We start from the raw sequence: 24,732 nt of genomic DNA, 5'->3' as shown, positions 1-24,732 counted from the left end.
GTACATAGTTTAGCAAAATAAGTCAAATAATGTAATTCGTCACGCAAGCAACGTTAAAGTTGTGTCACTAACAACGTCACATGTCCGTCACACATTTTTTTATCAGAAACCTATCCTTCAAAAGTAATCATTTTCGGGAGCTATCGTGGTCGGAATGAAAGTTGTCATCATCATTGACGTCGTCCTGGTCCATAATTGGACCTTTATCATTGTCAAGAATCATTTGAGGTAGGTCTAAAACAATGAAATGAAATGAAATGATACATTTATGAAATTATGAAATGAGACTGACATGAAATTTTTCATCATCTCGAAGCTCACTTTAGAGAAACAGCTACGGGGTTATTTGATTTTCACCAAAAAGGAACCTCCTTCGAGGCAAGGCAAACAAACCTTTCTCTCAAAGATTCTACAAGATACACTTAAGTCCACCTCATAACTCCTAAAGCATGATATTCTCCTGTGGTTCAGTTTGCACGTGCCACCACCTACTCTCAGCATCCTAAGGTCGAAGGTGGAGCAGTTGGCTACCAAAACACACCTCACGGCACAGTCTAAAAGCGAGACACTAGCCACCTCCCCTATATCAGGTTTGTTGATTGTTTTTCCTTCAGCAAACATCAGAAATCCATTTGAAACCATTTTGAGATTCAGCACTGCTGATATAAGGAAAGCACCATTATAGTTACCCGGTATTTTGGACTAAAAGATAAGAAATATAATCAGTTTGATAACTGGCCTTAAAAAGTAAAGTAACCTTGGTTTGCTTTATATCTGCATTCATGGATACATATGGCACTTTGGAAAACAGACCCACCTGAAGCACATTATGTCAAAAAGCTATACGCATTCGCAATATTCGACTATTTGACAGAGAACAAATCAGTCTATACTTCAAAAAGGTAGTTGCTGCGCATGCGTTGCTGCTGGCATCATTCTTTCCAGCATGCTGCCACCAGCGCCACCTAGTCGTTTGAAATTCGCACTATCCAGGCATGGAAAAAGCCGAACGGTCCGGGTGATTCCGAAGATTGTAATTCAGTAAAATTGCTAAAATCACATATCACTGTAAAATGCAGATACGTTGCTTTAGACACTAGTTCTCACGCTAATGATGACAGTTTGCTGGCTGGAATTGGTTGTTTGTGGCAAAATTGGAGATTTTCATCATTTGTGACAACATATTATCAACCACACCGGGTGTATAGTTATTGTGATCAATCAGTTCAACCCATGCACGTTCACTGGGGAAGGCGAAAATATCGTTGTATCGATAAGGCGAGAATGAAATCAGTATACCTTATCAAGATAGCGTACAGTTCTATTTAAACGAAACTTTATTCTTTCATACTATAGTGTGGTATTGATTGAAAATCAATATACTGGTTTTGGGCAGCTTTTTCTTTAAGAGTTAGTGTTTGAACTAGATATCATAAACAAAAGCCACATCTGACGATGCAAAGTAATAGTTTTTTATATGTATAACGGTGAGATTATTATCAAAATCTGTGCGAATAACATTTGTCTAACAACTGGGCATGTTTAGGGTGAAATAACAATTGATGCTCGTGCAATAAGGTGGTTAAGTGACATTTTTTCATTTTGAGAAAATGGGCGAAACACGAGTTTACTGTATGAGCACCAGAATTGGAGAAGCCTACATAGTTGCTATTAAAATAGAAACTCTATTTTCACAAAAACAAAAGCTGATGTTGCTGATTGAACCTTCATCCTACAGCTCTAGGCCTACTGGAAGAAAGGGTCGCCAAACGTATGACAGAAATGACAAAGATGAGAAAAAAACACTGTTACCCTTCAAGGTCTATTACTATTATACCAGGAAACGGAATGTCTTTGTTAAATTCATGAATAAACAAAGACTGATATGCTATTGCCATTAGTGTACTGAATCTAATAGGGGCTAGGCCTACGCACTTCCTCTGTGTCAAAAAGGTCTACTCCGAAGGAAAGGGTCTCATGTTTGATGAACTGTTATTTGTAACCGAGTTCCTGATCCGTTCACTAACATTGGAGGATTAGGGTATACCATGACTTCAGGTTTGCTTGTGGTTCTAATTGTGTCTTCAGTCACAGAGAAAAATGATGAAGGGTGTAACATAGCAGTCTCTGATGATCAAAAGGCATCAAATAAGTTTCCATAGACTACAAATTTACAAAAGTGATTTACTAGGGAGAGGAAGACGTAGTGAAGCAACCTGGGTAGGTCGAAGACCTCATTTCTAAGATTGCAAACTGAGCCGATTTTTGTCCGCTATTTTCAGTTTTACCTATGTATTTAGTTGTAGAATAGAACAATTTGAAACATTTTAAGAGAAATTCCGACTTTTTAGGTTAATAGTGTCAAACGTCACGATTCAAAACATATCGCTCATGCCATTTTCCCAGAATTTTAAAAATGTGGTCGTGGCTGAGATTAAGAAAGGCGTACACGACCACAAAATCGCCCAATCCTTGATATTTATGCCTTTAAGGTAAACCCTTTATGTGACACATGATCGGATTCTCATAACGAAATAAGAAAGAAGCGCTTCATTTACTATGGTATCGTGAAAGTAATATCATACTTAAGCCCACGATGAGAAGCTGTGACGTCAGAGCCATATCCAACATGGCAGCCGTAATAATATTTTCTCTCCATGTGCGCAGAATCAGTGATCCCTACGCAATACACGGGTATGGTTCAGCTCAAAGGACGACATCGTGGCCGAAGGCAAATCGACTGACCAATAATTAGTTTTGTTGGTTCTATTCAATGTACAAATAACTTTCAATATGAAGAGATTTGATTGTGGCAGCAGTGTTGAGGTGACATTGATAGCCGAATACCCTAGGACTGTGTCTTTAGCTTATTGACCCCTCCATCTAATACAGTTCAAGGAGATTCCTGCTTCAAGACCTCCAGCAATGTTTTACCCGATGCGACAGGTGGTGAACTTCCAAGCCTTTCTTTACTGAGGGGACTAACTATTCCTCATTGCCTTCGCTAGACAAGATCAAGTTATTGGCTATGAGTACAGGCCAATGGTGAAACCTCATCAGCAACTACTGACTTCGAGTCGGTAAATTTGTCAAACATTCGTCATCTTAACCATTTCTTGCAAACATAAGTGCCTTTCCGTAAGGAACTATTTTGTACAGACATTGTACTCAGCAAGCTAGAAGCAGTTCGAATTTAACTTCTATCAATGGCGTAAAAATGTGCTTCTTTCAAAATATTCCGGTTGCTTTTGTCCTTACGTATAATAATGTGGAAAAAATCATGGTCAGTGGCGAGGAACAACTCCTTCAATCTTATTTGAAAGGGAGGAACGTAAATGTTAAGCACAAGCATTCCGGAAGTTAATTTAGTTTTGATGCGGTCTCGGGGGAGGCAAATAAATCTTAGAGCAACAAAGGACAAGGGCGCAGCCTTATTTCTAGTAGACTTGTACACAAGTATCACTAATCGCACAGGACGGTTTGACATATGATCGTAAAATATGGACCACATGTCCGGCAATGGAATTTGTATCTGTTTTAAAGGTTTGTAATCCGGATAACCCCAATAGCGCATAAATCGAGGTTCGTGTTTCCGAACCGGTGTCCTGAGCAACAGGAAATTTCCGTCAGCTGTAAAGGCAGGAGCCGCACGATCTTCAGACGAGAACATGGTGACCATATGACCCTTGCCGAGCTGAATAACAAAGTTCGATGAATTCATATGTATTATAGTATAGATCGACAATCTGACAATAAAAAGTTTTTCCTTGATATGACAACAAGTGACCGCGGTATTTGCGCTCAGTGCAGGCATTCTAACCTTTCTACCGAATGGGAATCTGCACTTGTCATCAGCAGCATGAAACAGCTGTCCATCAAATGTTCCAGTCACGAAATTGAATAGATTGTAAGTTATAGGTACTGTCCTGGATGCGGCAAAAACATACGTTTTGTACGATAAATGTGTTCCCATACAGTACCGGTACCAACCAGAAACTATATGACTATACCTGATACGAAAGGAACTGTTGCGCATATGGTACACAATAAATCGTATATGAGGTTCTGTCACTCTTTTACTCATCACTGTTAATAAACCAGTTGTACTGCTGTAAGCCCATCTTGTAAAATGATATAGCTTAACCTTTGGCACGAAAGGAACGGTCTCCATTTTTCTGTAGTGCAAACTTCGTATTTCCTTCGAGAAAGCACAATGTATAGTTAGAATGGATAGAGGCGTACTAGAATGTATTGGGCCAGAAAGACGGACTTGGAAACCAATATGCACTGCTTATTAATGGCAACCCCAGATGCAGTGTCTGTGAAAAACACTATAACTGACGAAATGATGTTACTTAAAAGATTAAAACAGAAACAAGATAATGTAATAGCAGCAGCATCTGCAGGTCAATTGAACTAGACCAGGTCCTGACCTAACGCATACACAGTAATGTCGAAATCCTTCCAATGATGGTATGGACTTGCTGTGAAAGCTTGAAAATACTATAAGCTAGCTGTCAGTCTTTTATGCCATCAGGAAGTTTTAAAATCTATTCAATTAAATCCATTCGCATTTGATCTAGATCCCCAAAAAAATGCATCTGATCGCATATACTAGTACTTCCTTCCTTGTATTATTCACCTTGATCATGCAACACGGCAACTCTGAACAGCATGAAAAAAAACACTCTTCATTCGCGATGATAGAAGTGAACGACGACAGAATCACCTCTTATTTTTCGAAAAATACGCAAGTTATCGGTGGTAATGAATACTTTGTCAACAGTGTTTAACATAACGGCTGCAGCCGGTGGCGATGGAACTATCTCTAGCGGAGCCAAAACTGCGGTATATAAGGGGCCCATTCCTAATTTATTCACACACGGTATATGCACAGCAAACGAAGAGTAACCAAGTGAAAATCCGAAAAGAATATTACTTGGTGGGATGGTTACAAAAACGGACTTGATTGTTAGCATGAATATTGCCGGGTTCTTGATAAGCCCTTTGCCCACTCGATAATGATAAATGGAAACGTATTTGATCGAGGCGGAAATAAACAACATCGACTCCACCGAAAGAAAGAATTGATGCCACTTCTGTAAAGGCTTGTTCCTTTCACTAAATTCGTTAAAAAATACTAAGTGTAACGTGTCTTGATTCCCCTGTGTAAGATTATAGTTATAAAGCCTTAACGTTGTGGCGCCTTGTATTACTCTTGACCTACACATACGAGTCACATATACCGATATTTGAATCAGACTCCTGCCAAATTTAGAAGCGTCATGATCACACGGTGCTCTATCATGAATCATAACCGTCCCTGTGTATTTCCCTTTCACATAGCTATACATTCTATATTCATTAACAAAGCTTAGGTGAAATATATAGAATACGTCAAGATAGCCTGCCCATGCCATTCCCACACGTGTGTAGAATGAAGAGTTGTGAGTAATGGTGTAAGAACCCTGGTTTGAATTATAACCGTACACACAAGAAACGAAGTCTACTCGACCGATAAGTTGTTTTAAGACCAAAATACGACCAGTTTCTTTGTCCACGCGAAAATGTGTCGAATTTTTTTCGTTCACAAGTAATGGAGGCACTAGTTTTGCTTCAGATTTCAATTGGAACCCAAAGATAGGAGCCAACTAAATGTTATCATAAGTGTTATTCAACACTGTAACAGGCAGGAAAGAGTGTAGGGAGAGAGGGTGGAACTGCGGCGGAAGAATGGGTACATCCGGAGACCTACACTCAGACAGAGGACACCATTGTATCATGACTGCGGCAACAGCAGGGCAGAAGGCTATGTCCATAAGGGGTGAGGGGAGAGGGGTTGGAAGTAGGAGGTAATGTTGCAAGTAGGTGCTAGCAACTTTCTCTATCGTTCTCCTTCAATCCTGTATTCCAATTTGACATGGAGCCGACACAACTTTATAGTTTGCTTCTACAGATTTAGAAACTTTACTCATATTGCCCTCATTTCTAAATTTTCTCTTGGAATTGTATCAACCGTTGTGTCGGCCCCATGTCAAATTGGAATACAGGATTGAAGGACCCTATCTCAAACGAATCTGCACATCCTCTCCGACCGCTTTAATCCATTCATAACTTCACTCCGTCGACAACCGCACCTGAAAGAAAGCCGAGCATACAGCGAAGTAAGCTCTGCTGAACAATATTTGTACATATACATGGTTTAGCGCAATAAGTCAAATAATGTAATTCGTCACGCAAGCAACGTTAAAGTTGTGTCACTGACGACGTCACATGTCCGCCACACATTTTTTCATCAGAAACCTATCCTGCAAAAGTCATCATTTCAGGACCTGTCGTGGTCGGAATGAAAGTTGTCATCGATTGTTGTCATCATTATTGACGTCGTCCTGGTCCATTATTGGACCTTTATCATTGTCAAGAATCATTTGAGGTAGGTCTAAAACAATTAAATGAAATGAAATGATGCATTTATGAAATTTTGACATGAGACTGACATGAAATTTTTCATCATCTCGAAGCTCACTTTAGAGAGAAGGCTACGGGGTTATTTGATTTTCACCAAAAAGGAACCTCGTTCGAGGCAAGGCAAACAAACCTTTCTTTCAAAGATTCTACAAGATACACTTAAGTCCACCTCATAACTCCTAAAGCATGATATTCTCCTGTGGTTCAGTTTGCACGTGCCACCACCTACTCTCAGCATCCTAAAGTCGAAGGTGGAGCAGTTGGCTACCAAAACACACGTTATGGCACAGTCTAAGAGCGAGACACTAGCCACCTCCCCTATATCAGGTTTGTTGATTGTTTTTCCTTCAGCAAACATCAGAAATCCATTTGAAACCATTTTGAGATTCAGTAATGATATTCAGACTTCAGCATTGCTGATATAAGGAAAGCACCATTATAGTTACCCGGTATTACGGACTAAAAGATAAGAAATATAATCAGTTTGATAACTGGCCTTAAAAAGTAAATTAACTTTGGTTTGCTTTATATCTGCATTCATGGATACATATGGCACTGTGGAAAACAGACTCACCTGAAGCACACTATGTCAACAAGCTAAATTATATTCAACTCATCTTATTTGACAGAGTACGAATCAGTCTATATTTCAAAAAGGTAGTTGCTGCGCATGCGTGGCTGCTGGCATCATTCTTTCCAGCATGCTGCCACCAGCGCCACCTAGTCGTTTAAAATTCGCACTATCCATGCATGGAAAAAGCCGAACGGTTCGGGTGATTCCAAAGATTGTAATTCAGTAAAATTGCTAAAACCACATATCACTGTAAAATGCAGATATGTTGCTTAAGACACTAGTTCTCACGCTAATGATGACAGTTTGCTGGCTGGAATTGGTTGTTTGTGGCAAAAATTAAATCAAGAAAAATGAATTTCATTTCAAGAATAGAACAGAAAATAGAGCACCGTCTAGGCAGCGTTGACGGCGGACCCTGGCCACCAAGACCCTGCCCTGCGAGTAGAGCTAGACTAGGATTTTGTACACACCGCCATTTTACTGCATTCAAACATAGAAAAAGATCTTCTTTTAAGGCATCATAAAGTTTGGATGCAGTAATGTCAACGGCCCAGATACTTAAAAGAGGTAAAATTGATACGTCGTAAGAAAACTCCAGTGCACAATGATATGAAACCGGTTCTGTAGAGTTCCAGATTCCGTCTTTCTTCTCAAAAACCCATTACGGTTTTCCTGAGCACCTGAAAAGGTATTCCACCGTTTAATGGTTCTTTAAGTAGCAAAATATAACTAAAAGACATCAACGGTGCGCGGACTGAACCCTGAGGTATACCATACTGCGAGGACTGAACCCTAGGGTATACCATACTGAGAGAACTGAACACTGGGGTATACCATACACAGAGAATTGACACAGCCTGGGGTACACCATAATGAGATGAATATACCCTGGGGTATACCATACCAAGAGGACTGAGCCCTTGGGTATACCCTTCTCAGAAGATTGAACCCTGGGGTATCCCATACTCAGAGGATTGAACGCTGGAGTACACCATACTGAGAGGAATATACCCTGGGGTATACCATACCGAGAGGACTGAACCCTGGGGTATACCATACTCAGAGGATTGAACCCTGGAGTACACCATACTGAGAGGAATATACCCTGGGGTATACAATATCGAGGGGACTGAACGCTGGGTATACCATACTCAGAGGATTGAACTCTGGGTCACACCACACTGAAACTTGCACTTCACATGTTGTCGTGGATTGCAACATGTTTTGTACGATAAAAACCATAAAACGGCTGTTACTGTATATTTTGAGCAAGTCCTTATTCTCACCCTATAGAATCCTATCAGGCTTGCCAAGTTACCGAGGAACCTGGCCTGGATAGCTGGGCTTGAGGCCTGGGAGCAATGACTGCCTCACAAGAAAAAGAGCTAAAATGTGCGCTAATTGATACATCTAGAAACATGGACAACTAAATTTTCAGGTAACTTATGAGCAAGTTACTCTGTGGTGCACCATGTCTATTTTCAATTCGTTTGCTATCCAATCTATAGGACAAACGGGTGGGGCATTTTTATTGATGCATGCTTGAAGACCCTTAATACCAGATGAGTACAACGATTATTTCGTTGAAAGATTCCATTACAATTTTCTCAACTTTATTGAATAACCGTTTCCTTTCCCAGGACAGGCCAGCTCGGCAAATTGGAAGGCCTGCCCCATTCCAGCAATCTGAGGAATTAATTTCCCAGGGTGATTCTGCCGTTTACAACTGTGTGGCCCATGCGTCGGAAGGCTTCGCGTAGAAGAACAAGCCGAGCGCACCCCAGTTGACCAAATGTACATGAGTGTCTCATGTTCAACATCCTTTTGTGGAAGAATAATGGACATTGGTACATGCATGAAAAGTATCATTGTAATTCCTCCAACGTACTCTTGATGTAAAATGTAGTTAGCTTTTGACGACTACCGTACTGCTGCTGCTACTGCTGCTGCTGCTATCCAGGAGAAACGTGGCCACCTCCATATGACCTCAACTTTCTCCTCAGCTTATTAGCTGGTGTTGATTCATGGCGATATCATATTTTTAGCTAAAATGCTTCTGTCAATCGATAACTTGGAGATTTTCATCATTTGTGACAACACATTATCAACCGCACCGGGTATATAGTTATTGTGATAAATCAGTTCAACCCATGCATGTTCAATGGGGAAGACGAATATATCGTTGTATCGATAAGGCGAGAATGAAATCAGTATACCTTATCAAGACAGCGTACAGTTCTATTTAAACGAAACTTTATTCTCCCATACTATAGTGTGTTTTAGTGATTAAAAATCAATATACTGGTTTTGGGCAGCTTTTTCTTTAAGAGTTAGTGTTTGAACTAGATATCATAAACAAAAGCCACATCTGACGATGCAAAGTAATAGTTTTTTATCTGTATAACGGTGAGATTATTATCAAAATCTGTGCGAATAACAATAACAATTGATGCTCGTGCAATAAGGTGGTTAAGTGACATTTTTTCATTTTGAGAAAATGGGCGAAACACGAGTTTACTGTATCAACACCAGAATTGGAGAAGCCTACATAGTTGCTATTAAAATAGAAACTCTATTTTCACAAAAACAAAAGCTAATGTTGCTGATTGAACTTTCATCCTACAGCTCTAGGCCTACTGGAAGAAAGGGTCGCCAAATGTATGACAGAAATGACAAAGATGAGAAAAAAACACTGTTACCCTTACTATTATACCAGGAAACGGAATGTCTTTGTTAAATTCATGAATAAACAAAGACTGATATGCTATTGCCATTAGTGTACTGAATCTAATAGGAGCTAGGCCTACGCACTTCCTCTGTGTCAAAAAGGTCTACTCCGAAGGAAAGGGTCTCATGTTTGATGAACTGTTATTTTTAACCGAGTTCCTGATCCGTTCACTAACATTGGAGGATTAGGGTTTACCATGACTTTAGGTTTGTTTGTGGTTCTCATTGTTGTCTTCAGTCACAGAGAAAAATGATGAAGGGTGTAACATAGCAGTCTCTGATGATCAAAAGGCATCAAATAAGTTTCCATAGACTACAAATTTACAAAAGTGATTTACTAGGGAGAGGAAAACGTAGTGAAGCAACCTGGGTAGGTCGAAGACCTCATTTCTAAGATCATGCAAATTGAGCCGATTTTTGTCCGCTATTTTCAGTTTTAACTTTGTATTTAGTTGTAGAATAGAATTTGAAACATTATAAGAGAAATTCCGACTTTTTAGGTTTATAGTGTCATACGTCACGATTCAAAACATATCACTCATGCCATTTTCCCAGAATTTTAAAAATGTGACTCGGTCACGTTTAACGCGAGGAGCAATCTGGATTACAAAATCGATAAAATAGTCTCATCTCTGACTGTCTGAGACACCTCGCCGGGGCATTCGAAGGTAAAACAAGGCCATGTCACTGCCAATTATGCTCATATCAAATGGTGAGCTCGTTATTTGAGCTTAAGTTATTTTTGATGTGGTAACAATTAGGCTATCCCTTCTTCAGGTATTACGATCTTTCCAACTTAGGATGCAATTAGCTTTTTACGGTTGAGGATTCTATATACTTGTGGATGACTGCTCTTTTAATGAACATTTGGCTGTATTCCAACTGCGGTACTCTCAACCTTGAAAGAAGTGTACATTGGAGAACTAATCAGTAAAAGGCGTGGATTAAAGGGTGCGATGAATTACCACTTCTGACAAAATGGGCCGGGTGATATGAACAAAGACTAGCAAATGCGTTTGCGATAATTTTGTACAGAAAGGCCTACTGTAAATGAACATGGAGTTTGAGATAAAGGCATTTGCAGTCTTTATTCATAACATCCATTGTGTACGGGCACGGACAGGCGTAAGGTTCGTGACCTTTGCTCATGTCGGCGCATTGATATCATAAAGGTAACAGCAGTTACTATACTGACATTTTGTACAATGTAATGACACTGATGATATTATATAGGATCTCTGTTTTGATACGAAATGGCACTTCCTCGCATACACCAGCTTAAAATTCAACAGAACCAGCCTATTCTCTAGTGTCGTTACACTAGTTAACTCAATTTTGGTCGGGTGCCTATTGTTCAACTTGGAACTTCTCGTTTACGACGATGCACAGTTAGAGTTAGCAGCAGTAGACCTATCATTCGACCATGGAACTGTACATCGCACTGTGTTTACGCTGTACTAGAAAAACATCCCAACGTAGGTTATTGTGAGCTGCATATTCCAAAAAAATTACAGTGAATTTACTTCACCAATTAATCATCACATCGTCTCATGAGATTACAAGCATCCTGTTCTTAAACTAAAACTAAATCTTTATCTTTATCTCATTGAACTAATCGCTACTAAACTATGTTATTTCGGAACTCCCTACTGGAAGTGGAATCTCTCGTCTTGAACCATCATACTCAGAAAATCGATTTCATCTCGTCAACACCTTTCAATCAAATTCAGCCCAAGCTTTTACTTGGGATCTCATAAGTAATCCTTTCAACAGATCAATGTCCTTTGCATGTTTTGCGTCACCAGAATGTTACGTTATTATTCAATCTCTATATGAAGGTGGTGTTTGGTGAGGATATAAGGCATGGGGTATAAGGGGCTGTGCAAGTTTTAATGAAAAGGCCAGGAGCCATTGTGCTCACCGTAGAGATATTCGGTGGTTAGGAAGCTGGTAAAGAAACATGCGTTTTGTAAAGGTTAAATCGAAAACCCGTAGGAGTTGTGATGTATTCTTGCTCGGAGTACCTACCACAAAAATATCATCGAAAACCCATAGGATATGTGATGTATCCTTGCTCGGAGTACCTACTACAAAAATATCATCGAAAACCCATAGGATATGTGATGTATCCTTGCTCGGAGTACCTACTACAAAAATATCATCGAAAAAAAGTCACTAATACATGTAATAAGCGAGATATCGCACTTCTAAATTTGTTAGATTTGGCCCCCTGGTGGCAAAGTCGAGAATCAGATCGGACCAAAATTCGTTTCAGATAGAGGTCACCTGACCTTGGGGGTCCTGTGTACAAAGTTTTAAGTTCCTAGTTCTATGGGTTAAGAAATGTGCAGACGACGGACACTGCAGTATTGCACCTATAGACTCTCCTACGGTGAGCCAAAAAGTCATCATCGACATCAGTGACATAACATGATTGCAAGTGTTTTTATCTGGATAGTTTATACTAGACAAGGTTGGATCCAACTTGGTCCTTGACAGGTATTCGAAAAAACTGGATCACTGGACGGCTGGATTTACTGGATTTTGACTCATGGATCACCACCGCCTGGATGGATAGCCCAGTTCCCTTACGTTTCCAACCATGTGCTTCATGTGCACACACTGCCACTGCCAACATGGATTCCTCAGTCTCAGACTCTTCACCAGATTGTAGCTGAAGAACCTCCTAAGTCAATTAGACAGTTATGACTCAGATGATAACAGCACGAGGCTGAGTATTGCAACGTGCATGGTAGGCCTACTGGTAGGATACACTACATTACACCATGTAGTGCTAGCTAGAGCAGCATGCGGCTGAGTATTGCAATATGCACGATAGGCCTACTGGTAGGATACACTACATTACACCATGCAGTGCTAGCTAGAGCAACATGAGGCTGATTATTGCAACATGCACGGTAACACTACAGTACAGCTGAAAGGGTGGATGTCGTCCTGGGTGCCGACAAATGGTACCCAGGTTCGAGATCGAATGGACAATAAGCACCCTGGGTGCCATTACACTAGACAAACAGCACCCAGCTTCTTTTTGCCTGGCTTACGGATCTTAGGGACGAGGACGTTTCTTGCAATTTCGTTTTATCTCGCGCCGTGGTACTTGCGGCATTAGCAGTGCGCGAAATAAAAAGAACAGATAAACAGAAAAAAACGCGTTTAGGCCTATAGGTCTTTGAAAGCACATTTCGGATGATTTATTCAGAAAAGGTATGAAGGAGGAGTATATCCAGGGAATGAAAAATTGTGTGATGACAAAATGAATGGATTTGCTGCGTATTTTTATTTTTATTTTTATTATGGTTATCGTGACACGTGACCTCCGTGAGCGTTGGGCCAACCTCGGTTGTAGGTATAGAAAAAGTGTAGAAGAAGAAGTTGGGTGCTGTTTTTCTAGTGTAATGGCACCCAGGGCGCTTATTGTCCAGTCGATCTCGAACCTGGGTACCATTTGTCGGCACCCAGGACGACATCCACCCTTTCAGCCTTACTATGAGTAGATCTAAATACACATTAAATAGTATCGGTGACAACACACCACCTTGCTTAACCCCATTTGTGGCGGTGAACGGAGTTGATACATTATCTGCCCACTTTAGGCTAATCTGTTGATTTGTATACGTGTATGCTAAAAACCGTGCTATTAATGGACATATTCCTCTACAAAGCAGCTTTCGAAATAGCTTCACAAAGTGCACACAATCAAAAGCATTGCTTGCATCCAGGGTTACGCAATATACCAGTGATACTCTTTTGTTATAGTATTTTATCACTTCATTGACTACGGAACTACAGTCGGCTGTTGACATGACTTTCGTCCTTCTCCGCCAACTTAGTTTTCATCCCTGCAGACCGGTGTGACTTGGTCTTCAATGACCAAAGGAGATTCTACTGTATTTGAATGGGTAGATAAGACCATACGGAATTTGTTTAAGTACGTTAAGGTTACTCACCTAACACTCACAGGCATAAAAGAAGCGGCAGAGCATTAAGTGGTTGGATCAATATTACCAGGTGGTCTGTTCTAGAATCAAAATGTTTAAAAATCGCTAAAAAATATATAGGTCATAAAAAACTGTATTTGGATATTGTTGGCCTCCAGTCGATACAGAGGCCTTTACACTGGACTTGCACACAGAGTGGCCCATATACATAAAGGATGTTAATGCTATTTCTATCTTACTTTTATTCAGCTTCGACATCTTTTACATATAATTAGCTAAAGCCTGGAATAAATGAGGGGCTGGGGCTTATGAATTATGAGTAGGGCTTTTATATAATAATTAAATATGTGCCCATCACAGTTCTATTCCCCATTGCTGCGGCCAATTAAAATACCTAAAAACACCAACACCAACTTGTTGGTGATATGGGGTAAAACTTACGTTTTCTATATCATTGAAATTCAAACCAGACAAGAGTTTTTCTCTATAAAATTTGTGTTAGTATCAACACGTGACTTTTGGCACTGGCTGGTGGGTGGTGTGAAGTTAGTTTCCCCACATTCAGCGGATAGGTTCTTTCAGGCCGCTATCCAAAATATTAAATTGGCGTTGCCTAAACATGATATAATAAAGAAAGTTTCATTTCTTCTTCGCATAGGCAAACGTCGCCTGGTACCATGGGTACAGGCAATCCTCTGCGTCATAAAAATCCTGTACTTGAACATCAACAAAGTTATTTTTCCTCAGGGCGTCAATATAGCGTGTTTGATCTGGGTCTCCATATTTCAGCGCTCCTTTTTTCACTGCCATATTTAGCTCATCAGGCATCACTATTGTAACCATGACGCTGTCTTTTCTCATCACCCTGTAGATCTCCTTGGCTGCTTCATCCATATCTGGCCAGTAGAAGCAAGAATTTGTATGGAATACTCTGTCAAATGTGTTGTCTTCATAAGGCATGGATGCCACGTCTCCAATGCAGATGTTGACCTTTTTGTCCTTGATTTCCTTTTGGAAGCGTCTCGCCGTTCTTCTGACCATTTCGTCAGAGATGTCCAGGCCATGAACAGAACCGTCTCCTTCTGTCAAAACAAGACACGAAGTACTTGTAATATACCGATCCACTCGGCCCAGTGGTCAAGGCATCCGCCTCGTAAACAGAAGGTCAGAGGATGAGCCCCTTTGGAGCTCTTTCTGTTGCGGCCCGTTGGTTAGCTTGTAGCTACCAGGCGCTTGGCATTACAGATAGGAGTTTGGGAAGTAAAGAGTGTCGCATGAGCCAAGTCTGACTAGCCATTTTATTAGGGACGACACTGTAAGAAACAAACTATATACACGGATATACATGTACTTTGTTGATGAGGCCATGGGGCGGGGGTCAGTTATCTTTGCGGACAATAGAAAGCACGTTTGAGGGCCTCAGTATTTAAGGTCTATTCATTTTTGGTAATTGTCTGTGTTGATTGGGCATTCTAAAACCTTATTGCATATTGGCCAACAATGAATGGTGATCGTCCTTGTCAAATCATAATTAATACCTCTTATCAGAATTCCCTCATTAATGGCAGAGGCAAATTTTATCAGTAAAATACAGACTCTTGGATAAAATAATGTGTAAAGACCATGTTACCTTTAATGATATCGAGGACATGCTGGATTCCGTAACCGAGTCCAAAGCCGATTTCAAGGACAGTATGATTGGGCCGGACGTCAAGATGTTTGACAGCATTTCTTTCACTAGGCAGGTTGGCTTTCTTAAGAAGGTACTGTAATGAGTGAATAATTGATACTGTAACTGATAACTAACCTCCATGGCATCTCCCGGTATAAGGGGCCGTCCAGTTAGTATGTGTCTGAAGTGTGGGACCATCAGGTGTCATTGTACATTTTAACCATTTAAAGGGGAAGAGGGTCAAAATATCCACTTTCATGCTTCCATACTAAACAAGTGGCACCTATTGAGCTGAAATGTAAATGAATGTTGGTATTGCTCACAGGGATTTGAGGCAAATGGTGCTAATTACAAGAAAGAAAATCCAGAGATACTATCATGCCTCCATACAGGGTATGATAGTACATTGTACCTATGGATTTTTTATTTGTAATTAACACTATTTGCCTCAAAGTCAAATCACTGTGGTTTTGCTGTTGAGATAACGAAAATTAAAAATGTCCATGCACCTTAATCAATCCATCCCTTTTTTCAAGGGGACATTGATTTCTATTCATGGTATGCATATTAGGGGACATGACGATAATTTCTCCGTCCCATTTACCATGTTTGACAGACTACTTTGTGATTAGGGCAGAGACTTAAAGATGCGACGATTATTTTTCACTTCTGTCCACCATGTTCTTCGGACCATCACGTTATTCAGACCACTTGATGGATAAGAGAGACACGGCCTATAATGTGTTTTTTTAACGATCAGTCTTCTCATTCGGCTGTGTCCCAACCTTACCGAGATAATTGCTCCAAATATGCCACTTTCTGGTCTGCTGAAATTTCTTGCTATTCTATCTATGCCATACATTCTTTCAATCAGCATGGTCTGAACAAGCCTATTCCACATGTCGAATGCGAACTGCTGAAAACGGACAAATAATATATACTAGCATTGTACCCGTGGCGCAGGCAGGTTCAAATGGGCTATACCTTGAATAGATTGAATTGCAATAAACATCTAATGCAATATCAAAGGAGCCATATCGAAGAGACAAATTAAACCAACCATTTGTCCACAGACTCGAACCTAGCTGTGGCGTGCTGTATGCGTGCATATAAAAGTATATCAGTTGGTCCGATAGAGATGATGAGGCAATGCCTCGTTCCTTAGTCAGCAATATGCGCCTTTTTATACGGAGAAGAAGGAGTACCCAGATAGGCCTTCACATGTCGGCCTATAACTTTAAAATGCGTGCTCATCCTACATGTAGCCAGGTCTCGGGCAAGGCACTTACTGGACAGGCAAGCTAGAAGTTCAGCACCGTGAGCAGCTCCCTGATAAGGCCATTTCAGGTTCAGCGCGCCTCTTCAGATCAAGTATTGAGAGCTGTGGTGAGCACATAAACATACCATGGTAACCTTCATTATCACGGGTTAGCTCTGGCTAACACAGCACCCATAAACAATAGACCACCAATTTGACCCCAGCTCCTTACTGCGGGAAAACCCAAGTCCAGCAACCGAAAGTACCAAAAATACATTTTTGTTTACATTTGAACTGCACACATACGTTTGTTTACAATTTCTTTCCCCGCGAAATCTCGAAGATCAGGTGACCTACAATCGTGGATTGAAAATAACATTAACCTTGGTTCAGCAGGTCAACGCGTGTACAGGCTGTTCCAATCACCCCCCTACAGCCAGCCGTTCAACAGGTAGTGTTAGTCACCCCACAGGGAGTGCAGGTGATTCATTAATCCCCTGCATAACTAAACAGCAATGACTTGGCTTCCGCGAGTGGTAAGGAGAATTGACTGTGTCCGATTAAAAATCCCTCATTACTGCTCCGCTGAAGTAAATTTCCGAAAATAAACATGACGTTGCATCAGGATAACATATCACCTGCAAACGTGCAAAATTTCGAGACGAAACACGACCCCCAAATGGCACTTTAGCGAGCCGCCTTATAGTATTATGATATAGATTGTTAGGTTCAGTCATGCTGTAAAGGGTCGGTGGCTTATGAATCGGTTAAGGGTTGGAAATAGGTAACACCATTTTGGCTTGGACCTGAAATCCAAAATCAATTAAAACTCCTTCAAGATGAAAGTGAATGTCGATTTAAAATCTGGGAGGCTGTTTTCGGGAATACAAAGAACTGACTCCTACCCTTGAAATTTGCATTCACTTTGTTTTGAGAGAGATTTAATTGCTTTTATATATATGTTTATTCTTACAAAGTACAATAAATACATGCTAATACACAAAGTGCACGGTGAAAACGCAGTGCGTTGACAACAATTAAAGAGCCACAATTATTTACAATAAATTCAAATTTCTAGCTAGCTATGAACAAGTAAATTAATGAAAAGATATGAATTTTAGCACATTCCACATGAGGCACTCCGGCGATAGACTCCCATCAACCAAGGAAATCACCTAAGATGTACATTTATCTCCTCGATTGCTAGGAATCCACCATCCGAATCCCTCATGTGGAGCAACTCCTGAATCTGAACAGCCAAGTTTGACGACGGAGATTTTAGATTTCAAGTTCTAGCCAAAATGGTGGTACCTATGGTCACCAAACAAAGTACATGTACATGTGTTCTTAGTTTTTAGTTTTGTTCACGCGGATGAAGTAAATCAGGTTACGAAACATATTCATGTCTTTTGTTACTCTTTGAGAACATAATCCCTTGTATCGGACAACTGAAGACCCCCCCCCCCCATCCCTATTTTTGGCAGTTGCTTTGTGACATAGGCCTACGGTAACATACTGTGTTGGTTTATGAGAGGCCTCTACTACCTGTACTAGGTGTATGCAACATAAGCACCCCAACTGGCCTTAAACAGTCCAACACAGTTTGTTGATCAAAATTACAAGAAATTCAAAGCGAACTTATCCCTGCAGACTTGTGTGACTTTGTCTTCAATGGCCAAGGGAGGTTCTACGGAATTTGTTAAAATACGTGTACTCACCTGACACTCACAGGCATTAATTAAGCGGCGGAGCATTGAGTGGTTGGATCAATATTGTCAAGTAATCTGTTCTAAAATAAAATCACAAAAAATGATTTAGGCCATGAAAACTGAAATGCCGAAACATAGGCCAAAACACTTGACTTGCAGGCCGAGTTGACCATATTTTGCAATACTATTCGTTTGTATTGAATGTTTAGGTGTTCTTTTTTATGAGGTTTATGGTTCGCACTAAATACTTTTTGTTGTAGAAATTTGCAAATGTCACAACAGTGTAGATATGTAAATATCTCATCCAATGGATTTTGGAACATTGATGGTCTGAATGAAAACATTTCAAATCTTAGACTAATAAACTCCACTATTCTGAAGTGAAAAAATCTCTTAAGAAATGTGACGTTGTTGGCTAATTTGAAACGCATTGTGGGCCAATTGAAGAAATTGCCCTTGAAGGTAATACAGCCTTTTAAAATTGTAGAAAGAAAACTCAAGCTAATACCCGCTTTTGTACCTGTTTAATCTGACCTTCTACATAGAGTGAAGATACTCACACCAACTACATCTGAAATCCAATGGCTAAAACTCTCTCAATCTGTATTTTATATTGATCAAGAAATTTACCTCTGTTTTGCATGCATCGCTCCCATGAGGTCAGGTTTCACACTTAAATAAAGCCTTTGGTAATTCATAATCATAAAGGATGTTGATCAGCTGATCAGCCAAGTCATCGCTGATCGTTTAATCAATAAAGAGCACTTCAGTGTCGTCGTGGCAGATGTCTAAATGCGTGTATTGTACTCCTTCTCGCGGCAATACCCCTGCCTTTATCTAATTTGCTAATCCGAGTATACCTATCTTTATTCACATCGTTTGTATTTATTGTTACATTCTTCGATGTCATTTCGGTTACTGCTGTAAGGCATCGGCATAAGTGTACAAACATCTAGATCTTAGAGTAACCTACTCTAAGTCTAGATCGTGTATCGTACTCTTTTGTTTTATTAATTCCAATCCACCATCACCGAACAAAACCACAGTTAAACATTAGCAAGTGATCCATAAGCAGAGATAAAGGATGAATGTTGTTCTGTCATTGTTATTTCCTACTGCGGATCAGTTACTTTGTAAAACTTTTTTAAACCTCGCGTATTATTTTACAAGTGGTGACAGTAAAGTAATAATGATTATGTTAATGCATTAGTACAAATTTCTGCCACAGGAAGAATGAGTTGGTTGTGGCGGCGCTGATGCATTTCCAGGAAATTTGACAAACTGGAACATGTTTACATTTATAGTTGCTCCAAAACAGTATTCGATTTGAAGAACTAAACACTATTTGCTATTTCTATCCTACTTTTATTCAGCTTCTACATCTTTTACATACATTTAATAGCTAAACCTTGGAATAAATTATGTGTTGGGGCTTTAAAATTATGAGCAGGGCTTTTATATAATAATTAAATATGTGCCCATCATAGTTCTATTCCCCATTGCAGTCGCCAATTAAAATACCTAAAAAAACCAAGAGTCAATTTCAAAAATCCATGGAATCTGATAATAATTAGTGTCCGCGAAATAAAATACTAGAGTTCATGACAGGGACCAAAATCAAAATGACAGGCACTTACTTGTTGCTGTTATGGGGTAAATGAAACTCAAGTTTTTCTATAAATGAAATTCGAACCAGACAATTGTTTTTCCCTATAAAATTTGTGTTAGTGTCAACACGTGACTTTTGGCACTGGTTTGGGTGGTATGAAGTTTTTTCCCCACATTGGGCGGATAGGTTCGTTGGCAGCCCGCTATCCAAAGTATTAAATTGGCGTTGCCTAAACATGATGTAATAAAGAATGTTTCATTTCTTCTTCACATTGGCAAAAGTCGCCTGGTACCATGGGTACAGGCCATCCGCTGCGTCATAAAAATCCTGTACTTGAAGATCAACAAAGTTATTGTTCCTCAGGGCGTCAATATAGCGTGTTTGATCTGGGTCTCCATATTTCAGCGCTCCTTTTTTCACTGCCATTTTTAGCCTATCAGGCACCACTATTGTAACCATGACGCTGTCTTTTCTCATCACCCTGTATATCTCCTTGGCTGCTTCATCAATATCTGGCCAGTAGAAGTAAGAACTTGTATGGAATACTCTGTCAAATGTGTTGTCTTCATAAGGCATGGATGCCACGTCCCCAATGCAAATGTTGACCTTTTTGTCCTTGATTTCCTTTTGGAAGCGTCTCGCCGTTCTTCCGACCATTTCGTCTGAGATGTCCAGGCCATGAACAGAACCGTCTCCTTCTGTCAAAACAAGACCATTGGCTAAACATGAATGATGATCGTCCTTGTAAAATCATAATTAATACCTCTTATCAGAATTCCCTCATTAATGGCAGAGGCAAATTTTATCAGTAAAATACAGACTCTTGGATAAAATAATGTGTAAAGACCATGTTACCTTTAATGATATCGAGGACATGCTGGATTCCGTAACCGAGTCCAAAGCCGATTTCAAGGACAGTATGATTGGGCCGGACGTCAAGATGTTTGACAGCATTTCTTTCAATAGGCAGGTTGGCTTTCTTAAGAAGGTACTGTAATGAGTGAATAATTGATACTGTAACTGATAACTAACCTCCATGGCATCTCCCGGTATAAGGGGCCGTCCAGTTAGTATGTGTCTGAAGGGTGGGACCATCAGGTGTCATTGTACATTTTAACCATTTAAAGGGGAAGAGGGTCAAAATATCCACTTTCATGCTTCCATACTAAACAAGTGGCACCTATTGAGCTGAAATGTAAATGAATGTTGGTATTGCTCACAGGGATTTGAGGCAAATGGTGCTAATTACAAGAAAGAAAATCAAGAGATACTATCATGCCTCCATACAGGGTATGATAGTACATTGTACCTATGGATTTTTTATTTGTAATTAACACTATTTGCCTCAAAGTCAAATCACTGTGGTTTTGCTGTTAAGATAACGAAAATTAAAAATGTCCATGCACCTTAACCAATCTATCCCTTTTATCAAGGGGACATTGATTTCTATTCAAGGTATTTATCTTAGGGGATATGACGATAATTTCTCCGTCCCATTTACCATGTTAGACAGACTGCTTAGTGGATAGGGCAAAGACTTAAAGATGCGACGATTATTTTTCACTTCTGTCCACCATGTGTTTGGACCACCACGTTATTCAGACCACTTCATGGATAGGACAGACACGGCCTATAATGTGCATTTTTAACGATCAGTCTTCTCATTCGGCCGTGTCCCAACCTTACCGAGGTAATGGCTCCAAATATGCCACTTTCTGGTCTGCTGAAATTTCTTGCTATTCTATCTATGCCATACAGTCTTTCAATCAGCATGGTCTGAACAAGCCTATTCCACATGTCGAATGTGAACTGCTGAAAACGGACAAATTATGTATATTGTTAGGTTTTCCTGTAAAGGGTCGATGGCCTATGAATTGCTTAAAGGTTGGCAATAGGTAACACCCATTTCGACTTGGACCTGAAATCCAAAATCAATTAAAACTCCTTCAAAATGAAGTGAATGCCGATTTTAAATCTGGGAGGCTATTTTCGGTAAAACAAAGAACTGACTCCTACCCTTGAAATTGGCATTCACTTTGTTTTGAAAGAAATCTAATTGCTTTTAGATTTAAAGTTCTAGCCAAAATAGTGTTACCTATGGTCAACAAACAAAGTACATGTATTCTTAGTTTTTAGTTTTGTTCATGCGGATGAAGTAAATCAGGTAACGAAACATATTCATGTCTTGTGTTACTCTTTGAGAACATAATCCCTTTTATTGAACAACTGAAGACCCCCCCCCCCCCCATCCCTATTTTTGGCAGTTGCTTTGTGACATAGTCCTACGGTAACATACTGTGTTGGTTTATGAGAGGCCTCTACTACCTGTACTAGGTGTATGCAACATAAGCACCCCAACTGGCCTTAAACAGTCCAACACAGTTTGTTGATCCAAATTCCAATATCCCTACAAGGAAATTCAAAGTGAACTTGTCTCTGCAGAATGGTGTGACTTTGTTTTTTTAATGACCAAGGGAGGTTCTACTGTACTTGACTGGATAGATAAGACCATACGGAATTTGTTAAAAGTACGTTAAGGTTACTCACCTAGCACTCACAGGCATAAAAGAAGCGGCAGAGCCTTGAGTGGTTGGATCAATATTACCAGGTGATCTGTTCTAGATAATAAAAATAATTTAGGTCATGGAAACTAAAATGATATATTGTTGGCTTCCAGCCGATACATAGGCCTAAACATTTGACTTGCATGAAGTCATTGCCCTTGAAGGTTATACAGCCTTTTCAAATTGTAGAAAGAAAACTCAAGCTTATAACCGTTTTTGTACTTGTTAAAACTGACCTTCTACATAGAGTGAAGATACTCACAGCAACTACATCTGAAATCCAATGGCTAAAACTCTCTCAATCTGTATTTTATATTGATCAAGAAATTTACCTCTGTTTTGCATACATCGCTCCCATGAGGTCAGGTTTCACACTTAAAGGCCATATATCAAGGTTTGAAAACATGCTTGATACTCATGAAATATGTTGAGGGTTAAAAAAACAAGATCCCAGACATTAAAAAAATTCTAATAATAAAGTCATTATTTAGTTATTTCAATTTTCAATTTTAAACTATTTGAATTTCCCACCACACACAACTTTAGATTAGTTCCACATGTGGCCGCTAGGGATTTTTTGATGACGTAGATCAGGCCAGTCAGAACAAAGCAAGATGGCTTCCGCATACAGTTCAGAGAGTGAGAGCAGTGAATTTGAGGATGTTTTGGTCGATACAGAAGGATATTTAAACGTTGAGCCGTACATGTTCGAGCCATTAATATCACTAGATCATAATGAGAGTGATCATTCGGACGAAAGTGATTAGAATTTGTGGTTAATCAATTTGCATGGCAGACCTGCCGATATAGCAAAGAAGACATTGATAGATGGTTGCAGATGCATAACATGTATGATTTTTGAACAGACTAATGTTGCACAATATTGTTTCACCTCGTCTGTGTTGTATCGCCAGTCTGCCAGTTATGTCATGACGCTGAACTACTATTGAAAAGTGACGGTATTATGCACAATCATCTTGACGTGACGATATAATGCCGTGCAACGTTAGATAGGCCTAGATGTCAGATGACAATATCTGTCATTGACAGTGGCTGTCAATGACACTGACCTGTGTCGCAGTCACCTTGCTATGGCTGGAACACAAGAAGACACTATGCGGTATCACAGGCCCCAATAGGGCCTACACATTATGTATAACAACCGACCTCAGCAGCCTCGGACATTAAATGCAATTGACATGGTTGGAACAGCCGTTTTTAACAAGTGGCATTTAGTATTAAGTTGGATGCAGATATCCGGCTTCATGTGATAATCCGTATCGATAAAGTGATCACTGCAAAGTTTGGCCGAAGGCCCAGGCTTCCAACACTCCAAACGTTTGCACTTCCGAATCCACAGCTTCCTCCTCTCTCGTTCAACTGGCTTTGGAAATTCATGAAAATGGGTCCCATCCGTCATTCGATTGTTCTTTGTGCTAGCCTTGACACAATTCGGAGCCACACAATACACCATAGTGAATGAAACACATTACTTCCAGGTGTGCATAATTAATTACGGCCCTCCTGCTTTTATGATTGCATGACATGTACAGATAGCCTGATCTACATCACAACTTTTGCTGAACCCGCCGCCTGGCTCTAACAAGCCAGTTGCTAGCCTGATTAGGTAATCAAGTTGTCAAACACATAATTGGCTATATCTTCAAAATGGATGGAGCTAATTGCATTTGGTTTTCTGTATTGTATAAAGTGTTAGGTACACTTTTGAAATCGTCTTACAGCAGAAAATGGCAAAAAACCTAGATATATGACCTTTAAATAAAGCCTTTGTTAAATCATAATCATAAAGGATGTTGATCAGCTGATCAGCCAAGTCATGGCTGATCGTTTGATCAATAAAGAGCACTTCAGTGTTGTTGTGGCAGATGTCTAAATGCGTGTATTGTACTCCTTCTACCCCTGCCTTTATCTAATTTGCTAATCCGAGTACACCTATCTATATTCACATCGTTTGCATCAATATTTATTGTTACATTCTTCGATGTCATTTCGGTTACAGCTGTAAGGCATCGGCATTAGTGTACAAACATCTAGATCTTAGAGTAACCTACTCTAAGTCTAGATCGTGTATCGTACTCTTTTGTTTTATTAATTCCAATCCACCATCACCCGAACAGAACCACAGTTAAACATTAGCATGTGATCCACAAGCAGAGATAAAGGATGAATGT

At 39.9% G+C, this 24,732-nt stretch overlaps 2 protein-coding genes across 3 annotated transcripts; both read right to left on the bottom strand.

The window, feature by feature from the left end:
- Positions 1 to 13,328: 13,328 nt before the first annotated feature.
- Positions 13,329 to 18,485, bottom strand: LOC135499647 (phosphoethanolamine N-methyltransferase 2-like). Of its 2 annotated transcripts, none has more exons than XM_064790526.1 (4): positions 18,377 to 18,485; positions 16,191 to 16,316; positions 15,359 to 15,494; positions 13,329 to 14,810 (listed from the first exon to the last, which is right to left on the bottom strand). In XM_064790526.1, the coding sequence occupies exons 1-4, from the start codon at positions 18,410 to 18,412 to the stop codon at positions 14,368 to 14,370; spliced, it is 741 nt and encodes a 246-aa protein (XP_064646596.1). In that variant the 5' UTR covers positions 18,413 to 18,485; the 3' UTR covers positions 13,329 to 14,367. The 2 variants fall into 2 exon arrangements, with proteins under 2 accessions (XP_064646596.1, XP_064646597.1); XM_064790527.1 differs by lacking the exon at positions 18,377 to 18,485 and adding an exon at positions 16,690 to 17,409.
- Positions 18,486 to 19,506: 1,021 nt separating this feature from the next.
- On the bottom strand, positions 19,507 to 23,533 carry LOC135499699 (putative methyltransferase YrhH). The gene is made up of 4 exons (XM_064790628.1): positions 22,524 to 23,533; positions 21,663 to 21,788; positions 20,832 to 20,967; positions 19,507 to 20,674 (listed from the first exon to the last, which is right to left on the bottom strand). Exons 2-4 carry the CDS (start codon positions 21,771 to 21,773, stop codon positions 20,232 to 20,234), a joined length of 690 nt encoding a protein of 229 aa, XP_064646698.1. The 5' UTR covers positions 21,774 to 21,788; positions 22,524 to 23,533; the 3' UTR covers positions 19,507 to 20,231.
- Positions 23,534 to 24,732: the final 1,199 nt, after the last annotated feature.

Source organism: Lineus longissimus, chromosome 15 (assembly GCF_910592395.1).
Source record: "Lineus longissimus chromosome 15, tnLinLong1.2, whole genome shotgun sequence".
Classification (NCBI taxonomy): Eukaryota; Metazoa; Nemertea; class Pilidiophora; order Heteronemertea; family Lineidae; genus Lineus; species Lineus longissimus.
This window is presented reverse-complemented; position numbering and strand designations above follow the sequence as displayed.